General features: G+C 40.6%; 1 protein-coding gene across 1 annotated transcript; it reads right to left on the bottom strand.

Annotated features, from left to right (window-relative positions):
- Positions 1–402: 402 nt before the first annotated feature.
- Positions 403–10,926, bottom strand: LOC6601790 (frequenin-1). Its single transcript, XM_002026806.2, has 7 exons — positions 10,734–10,926; positions 2,094–2,118; positions 1,942–1,990; positions 1,492–1,581; positions 1,106–1,184; positions 915–1,003; positions 403–834 (listed from the first exon to the last, which is right to left on the bottom strand). Exons 1-7 carry the CDS (start codon positions 10,795–10,797, stop codon positions 667–669), a joined length of 564 nt encoding a protein of 187 aa, XP_002026842.1. The 5' UTR covers positions 10,798–10,926; the 3' UTR covers positions 403–666.
- Between the last annotated feature and the right edge of the window lie 8,141 nt (positions 10,927–19,067).

Raw genomic sequence — 19,067 nt, forward strand, 5'->3', positions numbered from 1 at the left:
TGTCTGCATTAGTTGAGTTAATTTAGTTTTAGTTAAGATAGTATCTTTTGTGTATTTATCTCGAAGGCTGCACTCGCTAAAATACTCGCAATTGATTCGTAGGCGTAGCTCGGATACAATTATAGATAGTATATTAATGCTGATTTATTCGTATTCGTAGTTTAATTACTCGTAATTGGTATGTATTCTTTGAAAAAAGATTTGCGCTTCTCCCGCATTCAAAGTTAAAAATATTTTATTTTTTACTGTAGGCTATGAACTGCGCTTTGACTACGCCACGATTTCCTATAGTTTTGCATTCCGGTGTATATTTAAAAATGAAGTTTCATTATTTTTTTCACTTTTTTGCTTCTTGCTTCTGGTTTTTATGTTTTTCAGACATCCCTTTTTCGGTATGCATTTATACAAAAATTATTATCATCTTCAATGTCTCGATTGACGCGCGGTATCGAGAATCGGGAAACAGGAATCAGTAGTCGGTAATCGTGAATCGGCAATCGAGAAAAGCGTAGAAAAAACATTGTGGAGAAGCAATTTCAGATAAAGGAAGAGTCGAGTCTCCTCCGGCTATAGCTTTCTGGTTTTGGTCTTAACGTTGGTTGAATGCGTTTTTTTTGTTAGTTGTTTGGTTGAAATCGGTTGTTTTTGTGGGTCACGGTTATTGGCTTAGCCACCACCTAAACTTAACGCCTGAACTATACGTGGATCAGCTTTACTACCCTCACGAAATTCTTCTAATGTTAATTTTCCATCATGATTCTTATCCATCTGATCGAAGATCTTGTCAACACGCTTCTGCGGCGTGTTCTCATCCTCCGACTGCGGCTGCTGGCCCTGTGGATAGATGGATATACATATGTACATATATAGATGGTCTGTCCCCTGACTTATTTGTTCAAGCCGTCTCCACTTACCACCATCTGGTAGATTGCATCCACAATGTTGTACATCTCTTCTCGCGTTATATACCCATCGTTGTCCACGTCGTAAAGACGGAAGGCCCCTATTTAAAAAGCAGAAGATGCACCAAAATATTTAGGCATTTATCGGAGGAAAGGCCGGTTTAGGGATCATACAGTGATTAAGTTGTCTTGATTCAACTTACACTGCAGTTTTTCGTCCAGATTTCCCTTCGATGTGACGGAAAGGGCGCGTATAAACTCCTCAAACTCAATGGAGCCATCCTGAAGTATATAGATTAACAACAACAAAATTAAAATATAATATTAAAAAATGTATATATACATATATTAAAAATAAAAAAAGAAATAGAGAAGAGAGGGAGAGAGAGAGAGAGATTCGCACAAACAAAACAGCGAAGCAAAGAAAAAAATCAGTGTGGCTGTCTCAGTTTTTTGGCCAAGTAAGCTAATAAAAAGAAACAAAAAAGTGGCTTGTAGGGTTTGTAGAGTTGCTTGAACTGGGCGTGGCCAGAGGGCCAGAGACGAAACGAGGGCCGAGAGACCCCTCTATATGGCATGACATACTCACATTGTTTTCATCGAAGACCCGAAAGACGAGCGAGGCAAATTTACTCGGATCGCCTTGTGGGAAAAACTGTTTGTAGATTTTTATAAAGCCCTGAAAATGGAAAAAGTGGGGGAAAAAGAGAAGCCGGGAGAGAGAAATTTAAGCACATATGTAAATATTTACATAAATCAATTAGAGACATGGCATTTGAACATATGTGTTTGTTTTGGATTTAGTAATGCTAGCATTAATAAATTTCATTATCAAAAACAGTAAACAACGTCGCGACAAAAGCTCTTTTCGAAAACGCTCCGATTAGGCTTGAATGAATTGGCGGAGGTGACACTCCATTTCCACTCCACCTGAGGGTGTAGCAGAAACATGGCAGATATATGTAGATAATTTATAGAGTACACCACATGACATTTTTTACGTATAAAGGATACGCCCCAGGCATCCTAAGTTACTTACCTGCTCCGTTAAAAGTCCATTGGGACAGTCTTTTAGAAATCCTTTGTGCCTGGTACCGTAAGAATGCCAAAAAATGGAAATGGGATTTGGAAATTATCATAAATTGGCATATTCGAACTATATTTCCCCCCATGCAAATTTTCCGCACTCACCATTGACGTATTTCTTTTTCTGTGACTGCAAAAAAAAAAACAGTCAGAAAAATCGAAATGAATTAAAATTTTATAGAGCATTTGATATAATTGCAATATATGGATGAGGATGGATTTTCGGGTGCGGGCACGGAGGGCGTATATTTATGCAATGAGTAATACGCAAAACGTAGTTGAATGGAAAATCAGTTGAATTAACAGCTACATACGATAGCTACATCAGGTTTTGATCACTACGATACCTGGAAACAATTGAATATCGTATTCTATTTTCAGTAGAAACCATCCTGTTAGCCAGTGATTCCCAATAATAAAAATTCATTAACATCAGACGATTGCAACTGACATAGCACAACCGAGACGCACTGTTTTCCCATTGCTGTCTATTTAATTTGCTCTCAATTCAAAAATCAATGACATTATCGATAGTATATTGGCCATTCTTTATGGATCTTTTGTTCAATATGTCGAGGAAATGATACGTTGTGACCACTTTATCGGTCTTACCTTCGGCCGTATGCAAATGTTGATTTCATTTAGGTTGGAGTATTAGATTATCCTTCATTATCTTTTGGCCAAGCTCAATAACCTATATATCCCTCCAGATTCCTGTATCCTCACCATTTCCTTTACTTCTTCAGCTCCATTTATGCATACAAATTGTTTTGTTTTCTTGCTGTTGGTATTATTCTTCTTCATTTTGTTTGGCCCCCGCCGACGGCCATTGCCATTGCCACCCATTACTACTCTGGCCAGGCCAGGCCAGACCTAATGGCAGCTTACAAAACGCTTAAACGCTTCTCCCCCAGGATACTTCAATGGCCCTGGGAATGGCACACATGTTGTGGCCGGACACCAGAAGAAGGTGGGAATACCACCTACATCCTCAACATACAGAGAACAAAACAAAACACACAAAAACATAAATTCACGCAAAATTACACACATTGGAATTGCTTTTATGGAGAGGAGAGCATCCATATGGGGGCGTCACGAGCACTGGTCAATGGCCAGAACTCTCTGGTTTGGTATTAAAGGATACCCCAAGGGATCTGGAGTTGTAGATGGATATTGCTCTGAAAAAGGAAATAGAGCATGAGATGAAACTGGAACTTGGCTATTGACTCAATGCCTACAGATTTTTTGCAACGGACTCTCGCATTATTAAAAATATTATTCATATATCTTTTGAGCCCTCTAGTCTCCTTTTTTTATTTTTCTCTCTCTCATTCATTTTACCTTCTTACTGTTAGATGTTTACCTATTATTTTTCATTTTGATGAATCCCTGCCAAAACGCTTGAAGAAATCGCAGCGCTTTTGTATTTTAATAAGCTTTGCCCACTGTGTTCTATCCACATATTCCGCTCATACTACCCTATCGCTGCTCCATATTTCACTCTCGCCTTTCCCTTCCCTAAGGGACTGTCGATTCAATGAAGTCAACAATTGCCAAGGCCAAATTAACCAGAATTGATTGGTAATCGATAGCCTGTGTAACAGACAAACAGATAGACTCTCCCTTTTCAAACGACTGATGTGTGGCATGTAAAAATATAGAGGTATATAACGGACCTACAACCCATTGTGTGGGCGTTCCTTACCATCTTTAGCATTGACTGTTAATAAAGCGCATTTTGCACATACGACTTGTTGCCATCACTGTCAGACAACACAACACGAAAGAGGAGCGCATCGGCTCGTGGTTTCAGGCTGCCACTTTGTTGCACCCTACGCAAAAGAAGCCATCCCTATACCCAGAGACATTCTGTCTCGTTCCACACGAGGCGGAAGCTGGCTTAAGAATTAATACGCAGTTTGACTGAAGGCTCTCTAAATCACGAAAATGAAATTGATAGCCTTGGAGTCCTGAAAAACACAGGGGATAGTCAGGATGGCATAGCAGGTTACGCCCCACTGCTGTGTAAGTGCCCAGACGCAACCCACACCCCTCAAGCCTTGGCCATGTACATAAAACGTATTCATATTCATTCCGTGGTTCGCCTAACTATTCCTGGCCTGGTTTGGCTCCTGGGCTCCCTTGTATTCATAATTAATCTGGACAGGAACAGGGTCATGTGAAAAACTTACTCAATAGCTGCATTTCACCAAAGACTATACAATATACTATATTGTATAGTCTTTGATTTCACATAATGCCATGTTTACAGCGCCCGTTTAAGTGCATTCTGTCTGGCCAATCTCAGCCGAATCGATGCAAATCGTAATCGGAATGAATGGATATAATTGAAGACTGACCGATCCGATGCGCTTTTTTTGGCCAAAACATTTCTTATAGAATATAATTCCTAATTCTGCTAATTCCTGATTTGCTGATCACAGAGTTCAGAGCAAGCATACAAAACCTCTGGTCAAACACCTGTTCAAAGTTGACTCGGGGACTTGCATTTGCTATTTGACCTGGTTTTATCTGTCATTTCACCCGAACTAATCAAATTTCTGGCTTATTTATTCCATTGGCAGTACAGAGAGAGGTTAGTTTAATGTCCAATTGATTGGCATGTCAATGGAAAGGACAAATATTGACCAAAGTCTGCAGCGAACGGAGAACGGACAAAAGTCTTCCTCCTTGAGCACGGTTATAAATTGAGTCCTTTGCTGATTCATTTGTTTTGTCTAGCCAAACAAAAGCTGGTCAACCGGCAGCTGTTGCTGCTATCAGCCAAGGCACACACACGCAGCATTCAAAACAAGTTGGAGCTCTATACTCGGTACTCTCATAGATCTCCCAGATAAGTCAACAGGGAATGAAACGGAGATATGCCCTCTGAAAGAGAGGGTGTTTGTTGAATTTAATCTTTATCCAATCAAGGCGATGTTTAGCACATGGCTGGATAATATATAATTATGCGAGTATATGAAGGGGAATTTTCGAAGGGGAAACTTGTTTTCTCCAGCCTTTTCTCCACGATTACTGAGTACTGGGTACTGAAAACCCCAACTTACGAGTCGAAACGGATGGGAGAGATGAAGGAAAGTTAAGCTGCAGCGGATTACAGCATTTTGGATTTGTGGGAGCAAAGAGGATTACAATTATTGGGTTTTATATTTAAGCAGGAAGCACAATAAATTCTATTCCAACTTAGCCATTAGACCGTTCTGTATTCCTGCACTTTGGCAGAAATCTGTCAACACTTTTCCACAGCACCAGAAAGTCTTCCCCGTTCTCTTTTTGGCCAGGTGCCCGCAAATGACAGAAGAATGGAAATGGGGAAAAACGAAAGCAATTAGTCACAAACTTTCGGGCCTCTAAAAGTTTATGACTTGCATTTTTATGGAGAAAAAAATGGTCAAAATAGAGCAGGGATCTCTAACCAAAAAGCAGAACTGTTAAAAAGTAACCGTACATTTTCTGCTTACAAAAAATTAGCAAATGAAGATAAAGATCAAATGGAAGTCATAGAGGAAGTGATTTGTAAGTTAGTAAAATAAATAACTAATAAGTTTTTCCATTTATATTTCCAGTAATATTACCAGTAATATTTCGCTAAATAAGCAGCAACAAGGTCAACTAGTTAAAGAAGTAATGCAAAATCGTATTCTCTCAGAGCATTGCCTAACCATGATAAAAGAAAGGCTTTTTCCGCTGGACAATCGGGAAGCAGATTGAGCTCAAGAGTGAAGCGAATGAAAAGCGAGTGAAAACACAAAAATGTGTTTGTGTGCCGAGTGAGATTGAAAAATTTTGGAATGTCAAAACGATGCGAATACATTCAAGCTAGGAAAACAGGATGAGGTATAGAAAACAGGCAAAACGGCCCAGAAAATGAAACACATGCAAGGTTAAGTCCACCCCTTTTTGCCTAATACACCTTTTGATCCTCTCTGATCGAGTCGTCTTTCACCATACGCACTCTCTTGCTAACACCTACACAACAATGGGACAGACGGTAAACGAGAATAAGCATGCACAGCAATGCAATTGAACAGACAGTGGAAAATAACAAACGGTAAATCTTAAAGAAGGAAACGGAAGATAACACTGAGAAAAATCTCGTAGTGAATTCTTTTACAGCAAACAGACCAAATACACTGAGAATTATATTAGGACCCGACATATGTATGTACATGTACTTTCGAGGTTTGAATATTATCAAAGACTATACAATACCAAGATTTTGCATGAGCGACCAAAAAGCTGTTCTATGGCGGGTCCTAACATTAGAACCCAAAAGGCACGAGGGAGCGCTCCGGGTTTCAATTCCCTTTTCGCCTGTATTTCGTCTCTACCGCGACCCCGCTGCCCATCGGTTTCGTCTGTTCGGCAATTCTAGACTCTCGAGCCTCAGCACCGTCGAAGCGGTGGTCGCGGACCGCCGATGTCTTTGGAGCGGCACAGTGGGACCTATGGCCGTCTCAGCTTGCTAAATTAGTTAGTGAATATGAGTTCAATAAATATTTGCACACTGAAAAAATGTTAAACTTTGAGTGCTTACATATATCTCCTAAACTAAAACTATCTTGAAAATTCGATTGGAAAATTCTCTATTAGATGCGTATATTAAATTTATCTAAAGCACTCATACAATTTATTTACTATTTCGGCTGAGTCCCCACAGTGCCGCGCCAAAGACATCAGCGACCACGCTGCCCTACGTTTTCGGCACGCAGACGATTCATATTTTGTTTTTGTATTGACTCGACGCTGACCGAGGCATTGACGAAGCCGAGTAGCATTTCGGAGGCGAAGGTAGCGTAAAAGAGAATTGAAGTAATAGCCCCGCGCGCCCGTACCTTGAAGCATCAAACGAAAATTGAAAAAGAATTTGTTCCTCATGCAACATCTTGGTATTGCATAGTCTTTGGTATTGCATAATCTTTGATATTATTCTCAGAGTATTTTGGTTAATTGGCTGTATGAACTGACTAGCAGATTTTGTTCACTGTGTTCTCTCCTGCTCTCTCAGTGTTATGTATGTACATCCTTAACTTGATTATTCTTTATTCTTGTATATTATTTGAAAGTTATATTTTGCGGATTACGTTTTCAGACACAACGTTTCGTTTTCGTTGTAAGGTGTTGTTGTTGTTGCCCTGGCCAATTTTTTCCGAGGCAAATTTGAGGTTGGTTTTAACCCAAAATTATTTATAAAGACAACAAAAGTAAAACGAGGGGGAACGTTGTGAGTTGCAGCGACGACCGGAACTCTACACTTATAACCGATACATAGTCAGTATGGCTACATTGAGCGACAATGTGTACTTGCGGGAGAGACAGAAAACGTGTCTGAACATACCGCCGGGCGCTTCGTAGCCACTGCAAATTAAAATGTTCCTTTTGGCTATAAAAACGATCCGATCTGATGCATATTCAGCAATCTCATAGATACGGTCATTCTCTATGATTGTGGATCATGGATGTTGATGTGGATGCCACAGATTTTCGTCCTTTGTAGGATCGGAAGGGGGTGGGTCTCTGAGATCTAGGCGCTAATGTTTAACGCTAAGCAAAGTCGGCTATGATACGCGAGTGTTAGAGAGAGAGAGACAGGGCGAGAACAAATGAAATTGTTTTCTTGATTCTAGCTATAATAATGATATGATCCAATTCAGATTCTGCAGTCTAAAAGATATGGTCATTTTTTACGATTCTGCCCTCTTGGTTTTCTCGTATCTTTAAAATTATGGATGCCACAGATTTTGGTCCTTTGTGGGGGCGGACGTGGGCGGCGCGAAGTTTTGCGTGTAAGTTGAGTGTAAAATCTGAACCAGATCGTATAATTATTATAGCCAGAATCAAGAAAACAATTAAATTCCTTCTCGCTCTGTCTCTCTCTAACACACAGGTTTCGTGGTAATATGAGTTCAAGGATCTCAGAACCTATCAGAGCCAGAGCAACCAAATTTGGTATCCACACTCCTGTGATATCGGACCTTGGCCGTTTTGTGTCAAAATTTCGCCACACCCGCCTCCGCCCCCGCAAAGGACAAAAATCTGGGGCATCCACAAATCTCAGAGACTATTAAGGCTAGAGTAACCAAATTTGGTATCCGCACTTCTGTTAGATCTCACTATAAAACGTATATCTCAAAATTTCGCCCCACCCCCTTCCGCCCCCACGAAGGACGAAAATCTGTTGCATCCACAATATTGCAGATTCGGGAAAACTAAAAGCGCAGAATCATAGACAATGATCAGATAAGATTATAGCCAAAAGTAAGAAATCAATTTTCAGTCGCTACGCAGCGTCCGACGTCACGCTTAGACTGATTTTCTGTCTCTCTCGCACGCACTCTTCGTCGTATCGTTTAATATTAGCGGCGTCTGCTAAGTATCGGGTATACATGTAGAGTTGTGATGTCCGCAGCAACTCACAACGTTCCCTCTCGTTTTCGTTTGATATTTATCCCGCCAAAATATCGATATTAAATGATACTTTACTCTAACTCTAACTCGGTGCGCTCTCTCAAATCTGTCACATTTCCATTTGAAGTAGGCCATAGAGTGAAGATAATTCCATATTCAGGAGCCGACTCTTTCAGACGTAAATTTGACTTTTTGGAAAGGATAAGTATCTCATGAAGGAATTATTAATCATTTTAAATTTTTCTGTATTTCGCAAAACAAAAAAAAATATCACCTACAAATATGTGTGCATGTATGTATGTATTCTTAAAAAAAAGTATATAACTAATATTTGAAAAATCAATATTGACTCAACATCCCTAGAAGACAGTACTTTTAAGATTCAAGAGGAACAAAACAACAAGCACCAAGGAACTCATCGTTTTAGTGGCTCAGTAAAACAAAGCTGATGACAATGGCTGGTGAAACTACTGAAACCAGCGCGAACTGAAGAACTTACATATGTATGTACAATGTACATTGTACATGTATGTTTCTGCATTACGAATATATTCAACTCCTTTTCCTGCATATAGCAGTTGTTGAAGTTGAACTCACGCAGTTAGAAGTACATAGTAACGAATGAGAGCGGAACCGAAGTGCATACATGCACTATTTCATAGTTTATCGATTGTGTGTCGCTCATTGCCAATTGCCGTTTCACTGTGACTGATGAGTGAGTTTAAGCAGGAAGGCAGAGGTCCAAACCCTCTTTGATGAACTACTTAAAGGAAAAAAACTTTTGAATTATGCCTGTATCTGCCGTATACAAAGATAATTTTCTGCCCCTCTCGGTTGTTTGATTGATATCCAAACGCGGACCAGTGGACTCGATTTCCGGTGAATACGAAAACAATAACAAATCAAAACGAGGGGGAACAACTCTACAGTTATACCCGATACTAAGTCAGTATGGCTCTCCTCCGGCAGACGCCGCGAATATTAAACGACACAACAAAGAATGCGTGCGAGAGAGACAGAAAATCAGTCTGAGCGTGACATCGGGCGCTGCGTAGCCACTGCAAATTGATTTCTTCCTTTTGGAATCGAATCTGCAATATTGTGGATGCAACAGATTTTCGTCCTTTGTGTGGGCGAAAGGGGGTGGGGCGAAATTTTGAGATATACGTTTTATAGTGAGATCTGACAGGAGTGCGGATACCAAATTTGGTTACTCTAGCCTTAATAGTCTCTGAGATTTGTGAATATCCCCAGATTTGCATCCTTTGCGGGGGCGGAAGAGGGTGTGGCGAAATTTTGAAACAAACTCGTCTCGGTCCGATATATTAGGAGTGTGGATACCAAATTTGGTTGCTCTAGCTTTTATAGTCTCTGAGATCTAGGCGCTAATGTTTTACTCTAAGCAAAGCCGGCTATGCTACGTGTGTGTTAGAGAGAGACAGGGCGAGAAAAAATGAAATTGTTTTTTTGATGCTGGCTATAATAATAATACGATCCAATTCAGATTCTGCAGTCTAAAAGATATGGTCATTCTCTACGATTCTGCGTTTTTGGTTTTATCGTATCTTTAAAAATGTGGATGCCACAGATTTTCGTCCTTTGTGGGGGCGGAAGTGGGCAGGACAAAGTTTTGAAATATTTTTGTAGCAGTGACATATCACAGAAGTCTGGATCCAAAACATCGTTGCTCTAGCTCTTATAGTCTTTGAGCACTAGACGCTGAAGGGGACGGACAGACGAACGGACGGACAGACAGACAGGGCTCAATCGACTCGGCTATTGATGCTGATCAAGAATATATATAGTTTATGGGGTCGGAAACGATTCCTTCTGGACGTTACACACATCCACTTTTACCACAAATCTAATATACCCCAATACTCATTTTGAGTATCGGGTATAATGAGGACAGCCAGTCGGGGAAATGCGAAAATGAGGAAATCGGAATGGGGACGGAGAATTTCTTAAAAATAAATAAGTATGAAATCGGAATTATTGCAAGACAAAACACAGCGCAGATGGGATGGATGTGGGTTTGATATCAAGTGATTAAGCTAGCTCTGAGGTAGAAGTACAGTGCGTTATAAAGCAAATCGAATCGAGAAGGCAAAGCAAACTTTTTTTAAATATGACGCAAAAGCGTGGAGAGCTTGCAATTAAGGTATATACATAAATATAATGGAAAAAGCATATATGTATATATATTTGTATGTTAAGATATAACTGCATTCATCAAATCTATCTTATAGGTACAAAACACTCTGTATGAACTAATCAAATCGTGGGCTGATGATTTCCCCTTCAAGTACTTACAATATGTGTCCGTTGTTAAGCGATCGATGGTATCCTGTTTCAACTTGGAGCTCTTTTTTCCCATGTTGTATTTTTTTCAGCACTCTTTGCTTTTGTTGTTGCTGTTTCACTTGGCTGCTATTGCTTTTTATTGGAAAACTAAAAGTTTCTGTTATACAAGCTTTTCTTACTTTCGTTGTATATTTATTATTTTCTCTTTTTTAAATTGAAAAGTTTTTCATAAGTATTTTAATATTGAATTCTTCTATACAAATAAAATATACACAGGCATGAAAAAATTAGAGACTCAGAGAAAAGTTCATGGCACATTTGATGTTAATAAAACTATAGTGAAATGCAGGAGCATAATCTGTATCGATACAGTCTGTCAGAGATAGTTTTGAGATTCAAGAAAAGTTTCGCTCCGTTTTTCTAGCTCGAAAGTCCTGTGAAGAGAAAAGTTATGAAGTGATTTTAAAGAAGTGTTCATTCCGATCCAACTTTGAGACTCGAGGGTCCTTTTCATGATTATACCCGATACTCAAAATGAGTATTGGGGTATATTAGATTTGTGGTAAAAGTGGATGTGTGTAACGTCCAGAAGCAATCGTTTCCGACCCCATAAAGTATATATATTCTTGATCAGCATCAATAGCCGAGTCGATTGAGCCCTGTCTGTCTGTCCGTCTTTCCATCCGTCCGTCTTTCCGTCCGTCTGTCCGTCCCCTTCAGCGCCTAGTGCTCAAAGAATATAAGAGCTAGAGCAACGATGTTTTGGATCCAGACTTCTGTGATATGTCACTGCTATAAGAATATTTCAAAACTTTGCCCCGCCCACTTCCGCCCGCACAAAGGGCGATATTAAAAGGGGATATTAAATTTGGTTGCTCTAGCTCTTATGGGTTCTGAGATCCCTGAACTCATATTTTGCAATTGGCAAAACCGACCATGAAACCTGTGTGTTAGAGAGAGACAGAGCGAGAAATAGTGAAATTGTTTTCTTGATTCTGGCTATAACAATTATACGATCTGGTTCAGATTTTGCACTCTAGTTTTCTTTAGTTTTCTCGTATTGTGGATGCCACAGATTTTCGCCCTTTATGGGGGCGGAAGTGGGCGGGCAAAGTTTTGAAATATTTTTGTAGCAGTGACATATCACAGAAGTCTGGATCCAAAACATCGTTGCTATAGCTCTTATAGTCTTTGAGCATTAGGCGCTGAAGGGGACGGACAGACGGACAGACAGACAGGGCTCAATCGACTCGGCTATTGATGCTGATCAAGAATATATATACTTTATGGGGTCGGAAACGATTCCTTCTGGACGTTACACACATCCATTTTCACCACAAATCTAATATACCCCAATACTCATTTTGAGTATCGGGTATAAAAGCGCAAAAAAACGTAACCCATCTTGTTAGGAGAATGAGTCATAAAGAAGGGCACCCACGTGGACGTTCACTAGTGGGCAAAGAGGCAAAGGAGGCCACACTGCCTTCTGCGGTTGACGCGAATGGCATAAAAATAAGCTGCCATTGTTTTTCTGCACTGGCATCCTGCCCCTCCAGGGGTACGGTGCGGAAATGCCGGAATGTGATGAGTTACAGAGGCCGAGGAGCATGAAACGAATTAATTTCTGTTAATTTCAGATGCAGACCCGCAAAGATGTCACATGCAAAATAACGTTTGTATCAAGTGTAGTAAACGCAGATACAAAATCAGCAAAAAACGAGGGGGAACGTTGTGAGTTGCTGCTGCGATCGCACCTCTATATTTATGCCCGATGATTAGTCAGTATGGCTCTCCTCCGACAGACGGCGCTAACATTGAACGACAAAGAGATAGCAAGAGAGACATAGAAAATCAGTCAGAACGTATCGTCGTGCGCTGCGTAGCCACTGCAAATTGATTTTTTCATCTATAATAATGATCCGATCTGATCCAGATTCGGCAATCTAGTCATTCTCTATAATTGTGCGTTTTTAATTTTCTCGTATCTTCAAAATTGTGGATGCTACAGATTTTCGTTTTTTGTGGGGCGGAAGGGGCTGTGGCGAAATATTGAAATAAACTTGTAACAGAGAGATCTAAGAAGATACCAAATACCAAATTTGGTTGCTCTAGCTTTAATAGTCTCTGAGATCTGTGGATGCCACAGATTTCCACAGTCCTTTGCAGAGCAGAAGGAAGTGGGGCGAAGTTTTAGAATACACTTGTGCGGGTTCGATATCACAGGAGTGTGGATACCAAATTTGGTTGTTCTAGTTTTTATAGTCTCTGAGATCTAGGCGGTAATTTTTAGCAATTGCCTATCGCCGACCATGAAACTTGTGTGTTAAAGAGAGACAGGGCCGGAAGGGGGCGGGCCGGCATTTTGAAATACACATCGAACAGTGACATATTACAGAAGTCTGGATACAAAATGTCGTTGCTCTAGCTCTAATGGTCTCTGAGCAATACGCGCTCATAGGGACGAGCAAATGGACAGACAGACATGGCTCTATCAACTCGGCTATTGATGCTGATTAATAATATATACTTTATGGGGTCGGAAAAGCTTACTTCTGGACGTTACATACATCCATTTTCCGCTTAAATCTAATATACCCCTATACTCATGTTGTGCATCGGGTATAATAATACGTAACGTACGCTCCTAAGGGCAGTGTGAGATTGTTATATCACATAGCTCTGAAAAGAGGGCCCCAAGGAACGAATAAGTCTTTTTATCAGTCCCAATTCTAACTAATCTTTTAAGTTATTTAATTTACTTGATATCGGTTGAGAATCCTGTCAGGAACTGAAAGTTTCGAAGAGATTTCTACAAAAATATTTTCACCTTAATGATTCCTAGAAATAAAGAAAACGTTAAATCCCTTATGAAAGTATGTATGTACATATGTATGTATGTATCCCTTTATAAAAGTACTAAAAGGGCCTAAGGAGCGACCTTCTCCGATTTTGTAAGGGTGAACATTTCTGATGGTTGTGGCATTGTTTGTCTACAAAAGTGTCAGACACACACGTTAAACCTACCACCTACATTGCTCCTACCACCTCCACCACCCCCTATTTTTCCTTGTGTCTCTCGCTCTCTCTGTTCCTCTGCCTGCGCTTCCTTTTTTTCAAAACATGAGCCATTGGCATTTACTAACTAAACACTGTTTGGCTTTGCGTGTGTGTGTTTGTCTGTATCTATGTGTTTTTTTGTGTATTTTATCATGTCAGGTGCGCTCTTCTGTGTATGCGTATGTGTTTTTTCGTAGTCTGTTTCAGGTTCAGTTCTGCGCTATCTTGTTTCGCTTTTTACAATGAGCCACGCGCGGAAATTTGTTCACACTAAAAATATTTTTATGTTTATTTCGTTCATAGCTGGCTGCTAATGCAGTGCCAAAGAAAGAAAGGGAAGATGTGGATACAGGGACGGCCCACTTCTTTCTTACCCACTTACCTTCTTAGAGCCCTCTCCCAGCCTCACTCTTGGCCCAGCTTCTCGCTATAACTCGACTCTTTTTATCTGTCTGAATGTTTCTTCCACCCTCTTTTCCTTCTCCTCTCGTCGTACCCCGCAGTGTGCTTTATTTTTATGCTGCAGTCTCTCTCTCCCTCATCTTCAAGTCCTTGCCGCGCTTAGCCCATGAGCATGCAACACTTGCCTCGAACACATGAAACACACTCGCAAACAAATTTCTGAATTCCAACCGTAAGGTATACATATGTGCAGGCAGTTTTAGTTTAGGAGCCGGCCTTACCTTCTGTGTAATGAACGCTTTCCGCACAGAACGGATTTGGAGCAGGGCGCAGAATTTATTCGAATGAAATGGATTGTAAACGATTCCCAGATTCCTAGAATGAGGGAGCGGGCTATAACGGTTCTGCGAGTGGGCCTGCGACTTATATTAGATGAGGATAGACGAGGATGAGGAAGATACCCATTGCATCTTAATATCTAGGAGCTCAAGAATCGTAGGTGGCATATTAATTACTCCCGATACTCCAAAGAAATTATAGGGGTATATTCGGTTTCTGCACAAAATAGATGTGTGTAGCGCACGGAAGGAAGTAATAATATCACATTGAATCAAGCTTGTTTCAAAATTTGGCCCGGCTCCCTCCCACCCCCGCAAAGGACGACAACCTGTGTCATCCACAATTTTGAAGATATGTAAAAAACGAAAACGCAGAGTTGTAGAGAATGCTTATCAAAATTTTGCTCCAGCGGAAGAGAGCCATACTGCCTGAGTATCGGGTACAAATGTAGAGTCGCGGCCGTAGCAGCGGCTCACAACGTTCCCCCTTGTTATTTCCACTGTCACGAGAATCGCAGCGGAAAAACTGAGAGTAGAGGGGAAACGGACGGAACGAAAAGAAAATCACCCAATGCAATAAATGGAAAATGGTTCGAATATGAAATGAAAGACTCGATGCAAAAAAGAATGACGACTTCAAGTCTTTGAAAGCTAAGACTAAAGAGGAGGATAAGAATATGCGGAGCGGGTGGGTACCGAGGAAACCGGGGGAGATTGCAATCAACTTCGCGAAGGATTGTCTGAATGTCAATCTCTACCGCGAGGCGATTTGATAAGGCCAGCATCAGAGCGGACGAATGGGGAAAACCCTATCGAAAAAGACAATAAAACTTGTATTTTATCGTTGTGGGAATCAAATTTATCGTTGAAATGCTCCAACTATTTTTCATTTATATATTTTTAACTTTAATATAATGGTTTTTTTTTTACATTTCCATTCATTTAAACTTAAATTCGTAATTTCTCTTAAGTCGAAAATCCCACTTTCTGCTCCATCAATGATAACCATTTTGTTGATGCAGGAGCTACCGATAATTGTTAGTCACTAGCCATCACAAATCGTTCAATTTGATTGCAAATTAGAGATTCTATCTATAGATGGCCACTCGGCGGCAATTGGTCTGTGTACGTGCCCGTTCCTTCGTCCGTGAAACGTATCCGTGTTTTGGCGTCCGTATGTCTGTATTTCTGCGTCTATGTCTACGTCTGTGCTAATGATGGTATTTTTTGCTGTTGTTGGCTTGCCTTTTTGCCTGATGACCAGTGCCAATTAACTAATAATTGATGTAAATTAAAATGCATTTTGTCGCCATGTTTAGTTGTCACTCGAATAAGGTTAATGGAACATCTGCTTTGGAGGAAAGCCCGTTGAGTAAAATGGCGAAATAGCACACAAGGCTGTAGCCTGGCTTAGGGCTGATGGTATTTATATATACTAAAGACTTGAGAGTAGATGATTGCGACCATTGATGGCTCAAGAGGGTTATGACTAGGTGTAGGCATAGAAGGGAATCCTCGTCCAGCGAGGCTGAGATACGACATATGAACATATATGTATACACTCAATACCACTTGGGGTGTTATGGTATTGACTAGATTTTTGTAAACATATGTATAACACAATATAATATTCGTTTTGATATATCACTGTACATAGATATCACTATATCAAAAATCATGTCTTTATTAGAAACCCTTTTCCCTGTTTAAAGATTCTCATGGCAAACGTTCGATGAATATGCAAGGGCATCAAAATGTAGGGCCCCCGAATCTACCTTTTCCTTCTTGTTGTTTATATAATCCTCCTACGTTGTCTCGCTGTCTGTCTGGCTGTCCCGCCCACCCCCATCCATCCATCTCTAACGGTAGCTCTGTCCCTGTCGAGCTTCTTTTAGCGCCAGCTGCTGGACCGCAATACGTAAATTTGGGTCAAGTTTTTGCAAGCATTACGGAAACCAAACGCCAAACCATAACCCAAAACCCAGAAAACCCAAAAAACCCAGATAGAACCAGACCCAGAGACCAGAGCTATCCCATATGTATGCAACTTTATGGGTGTCTCTCAATGTTATTTGGTGTGGTTTTGTATTTCATTCTCTTATCCCCGTGTTTGTTTGCTTTCTCCTTTTTGTATAATTTAATCTTTTGACTGTCGCACAAAAGTATTCTACACAAATATAAGAAAACACTTAATTTCTCTTTCTGTTTCTCTCTTCATTCCTCTTTTTTTTGGTGTATATATTTTTATCATTAGTTTTTCTCTTTTTTTTGTTATTTGTGTCCAAAATGTTTTTATTAAAATTATTGGTTTGGGAATTTCTCACTTTTCGATACGTTTTTTGTTTTGTTTTTGTTTTGTAACCAAAAAAAATTCAAAAAATTACCAAAAAAATTGTTTTATATCATTGAAGTATTATTAATTTTGTTGCTTTTGGTGGATTATTGTTTTAGTTTTTTTTTTTTGCTGTTCCTGCTTGTGGACCGAACGCGTTTTTGGATTGAATTATTGGATTCACTGTCCGCTAATGTCCGTTCCACGTTCCGTATGTTTGGCGGTCAAATCATCGACTGAAAACGTTCTGCACGCTCCACGGTGCACGGAACTATACGGCGCACACGGACAACGGACGGAGTCCCCCCGGGCCTTTGTGTGTGTTTGGGTCTCGGTCTCGCAGGCCATCAACAAATGGAGAACTTTTCTGCTGATATTCTCCTCAATGGGGGCCCCGAGGTGGGTTTCTTGGTCACTGTTGAAAGGGAAATACAGAGTGGAAGAGTGAAAAAGTGGCGGAGGACGGCAGCCTGGGAGTGAGACGAAACAGCGAGTCATAACCGACTTATATAACGCACACAAATGCAGGCAGAGACCGTCCCAAAACGACAAAACCCAACACACACTAAGAGAGCTTTTCACCACACACAAATACCTTGGCGCTGGTATGGTGGTGTGCGTGTTAGAAGCGCACCGGCATGCGTGTTAAAAGCTGCAAGAACTTACAACGAAAATATCAGAGCACGAAAAGTCAAAAAACCGAAAAAAGAGAACACCAAGAAGCGAAAACCAAAAGAGGGAGTAGGAAAACAAAGAAGATGAGGACAGGAGTAGGAGAACAGAAATACGTAAGTATTCGAAGAGAAGGACGTTGTTGGAGCACAGAGAAATTTAAACTTAAAAAAAAGAATGGACAAAAGTTTAACACGAGAAGGAAAGGGACGCAATCCCATTGCAAGCCCCCAACCTAACAAAAATATCAACAAATTACCACAAAAACGTTAAAAACTACACAAGATAAGAGCTAACCGATGGAAACAAAAAAAGGGCAATTGGCATGGCCAGCAGTTAGCGATAAATCCCCCCCATTACCCAAAACTTTATAGCCCGAAAAGGATACGCCCGACGCGACGCCTTAGACCAGGACGCACCTCGGACGGACTCCTCACGATTCCTCCCCCAATGTCTCCATTTCAATGATGCCTGCGTGCTTGCCATGACGTAGCTGGGAAATAATCCAGCAATCCCACAAAGAAAACAACAAAACAAATACATAGAGCATAACGCGATAATAATAAAAATACAAACATTTGGTATTGCGTGTCCCTACCAATGACGTAACCCCCTGCTAGACATACACACACACATAAGGAGAGAGTGGGAGAAACAACTTTGGAACGGGGTGGCGGGTAAGAAAGAGGACTACAGAAGCAGGGGCTACTGAAACCACTTCGTACTGCGTAGACGTCAGCGCAAGCGGTTTCAGCTTCTGGCTGAAAATGTACATTTATTTATCGGGTACAGTGCAGTGCGTTCTATAAGGCCGTTGATGCCTAGAGCTATGGTCGATACTCATCGATCATTTCTCCATTCAATCGAATTTTCAATCACTGTTTGTACATATGTTCATATATTTATTCAACTCTAAAATCATATTGCGCAATATATGTACACCGTTAATACCTGACACTGGGTGATTCAATGATACTCCATCATATCACAGTCTCTTTTTTCCCCAATGAAACCAATCGCCCACCTTTCACCAATCTTACACCGCCATAACGCACTGTAAAATCTCTTAACACACACATAATATCGATACCCTTGTAGGAGCCAGTGTGGTGCTATGCTCGTTTAATGCGTTAATTGGCCGCATCGGCATCGATGTCTTTCCATCTTGTGTGACGTCTGGCTCTCAGAGACTATAGGAGCTAAAGCATCGAAACTGTGATATCACAAGAATAAAGTTTGTTTCAACATTATGCCATGCCCCCTTTTGCCTCCACAAAGGACATAAAACTGTGGCACCCACATTTTTCAAGATACGAGAAAACCAAAATGCGCAGAATCATAGAGAATCTAGTAGATTGCCGAATTTGGATCAGATCGGATTATTATAATAGCCAATAGAAACAATTTAATTTGCAATGGCTAGGCAACGCCGTCCGAGCGCATTTTTACTTTCTGTCTCTCTTTCACACACTCTATGTTGCGAATGTGTTCGCACTGTGGCGGATAGAACCCATACTGACTGAGTGTCGTGTATAAATG

This window comes from Drosophila persimilis, unplaced genomic scaffold (genome assembly GCF_003286085.1).
Source record: "Drosophila persimilis strain 14011-0111.01,24,50 unplaced genomic scaffold, DperRS2 tig00001145-arrow-arrow-pilon, whole genome shotgun sequence".
Lineage (NCBI taxonomy): Eukaryota > Metazoa > Arthropoda > Insecta > Diptera > Drosophilidae > Drosophila > Drosophila persimilis.

Excerpts from the sequence above, each read along its gene's own strand:
- LOC6601790 (XM_002026806.2), bottom strand. The coding sequence starts at position 10,797 with ATGGGAAAAAAGAGCTCCAAGTTGAAACAGGATACCATCGATCGCTTA. Across the intron at positions 1,991-2,093 it reads GAAAAAGAAATACGTCAATG|GCACAAAGGATTTCTAAAAG; the intron begins GTGAGTGCGGAA and ends TTACGGTACCAG. Across the intron at positions 1,582-1,941 it reads ATGGACTTTTAACGGAGCAG|GGCTTTATAAAAATCTACAA; the intron begins GTAAGTAACTTA and ends TTCCATTTTCAG.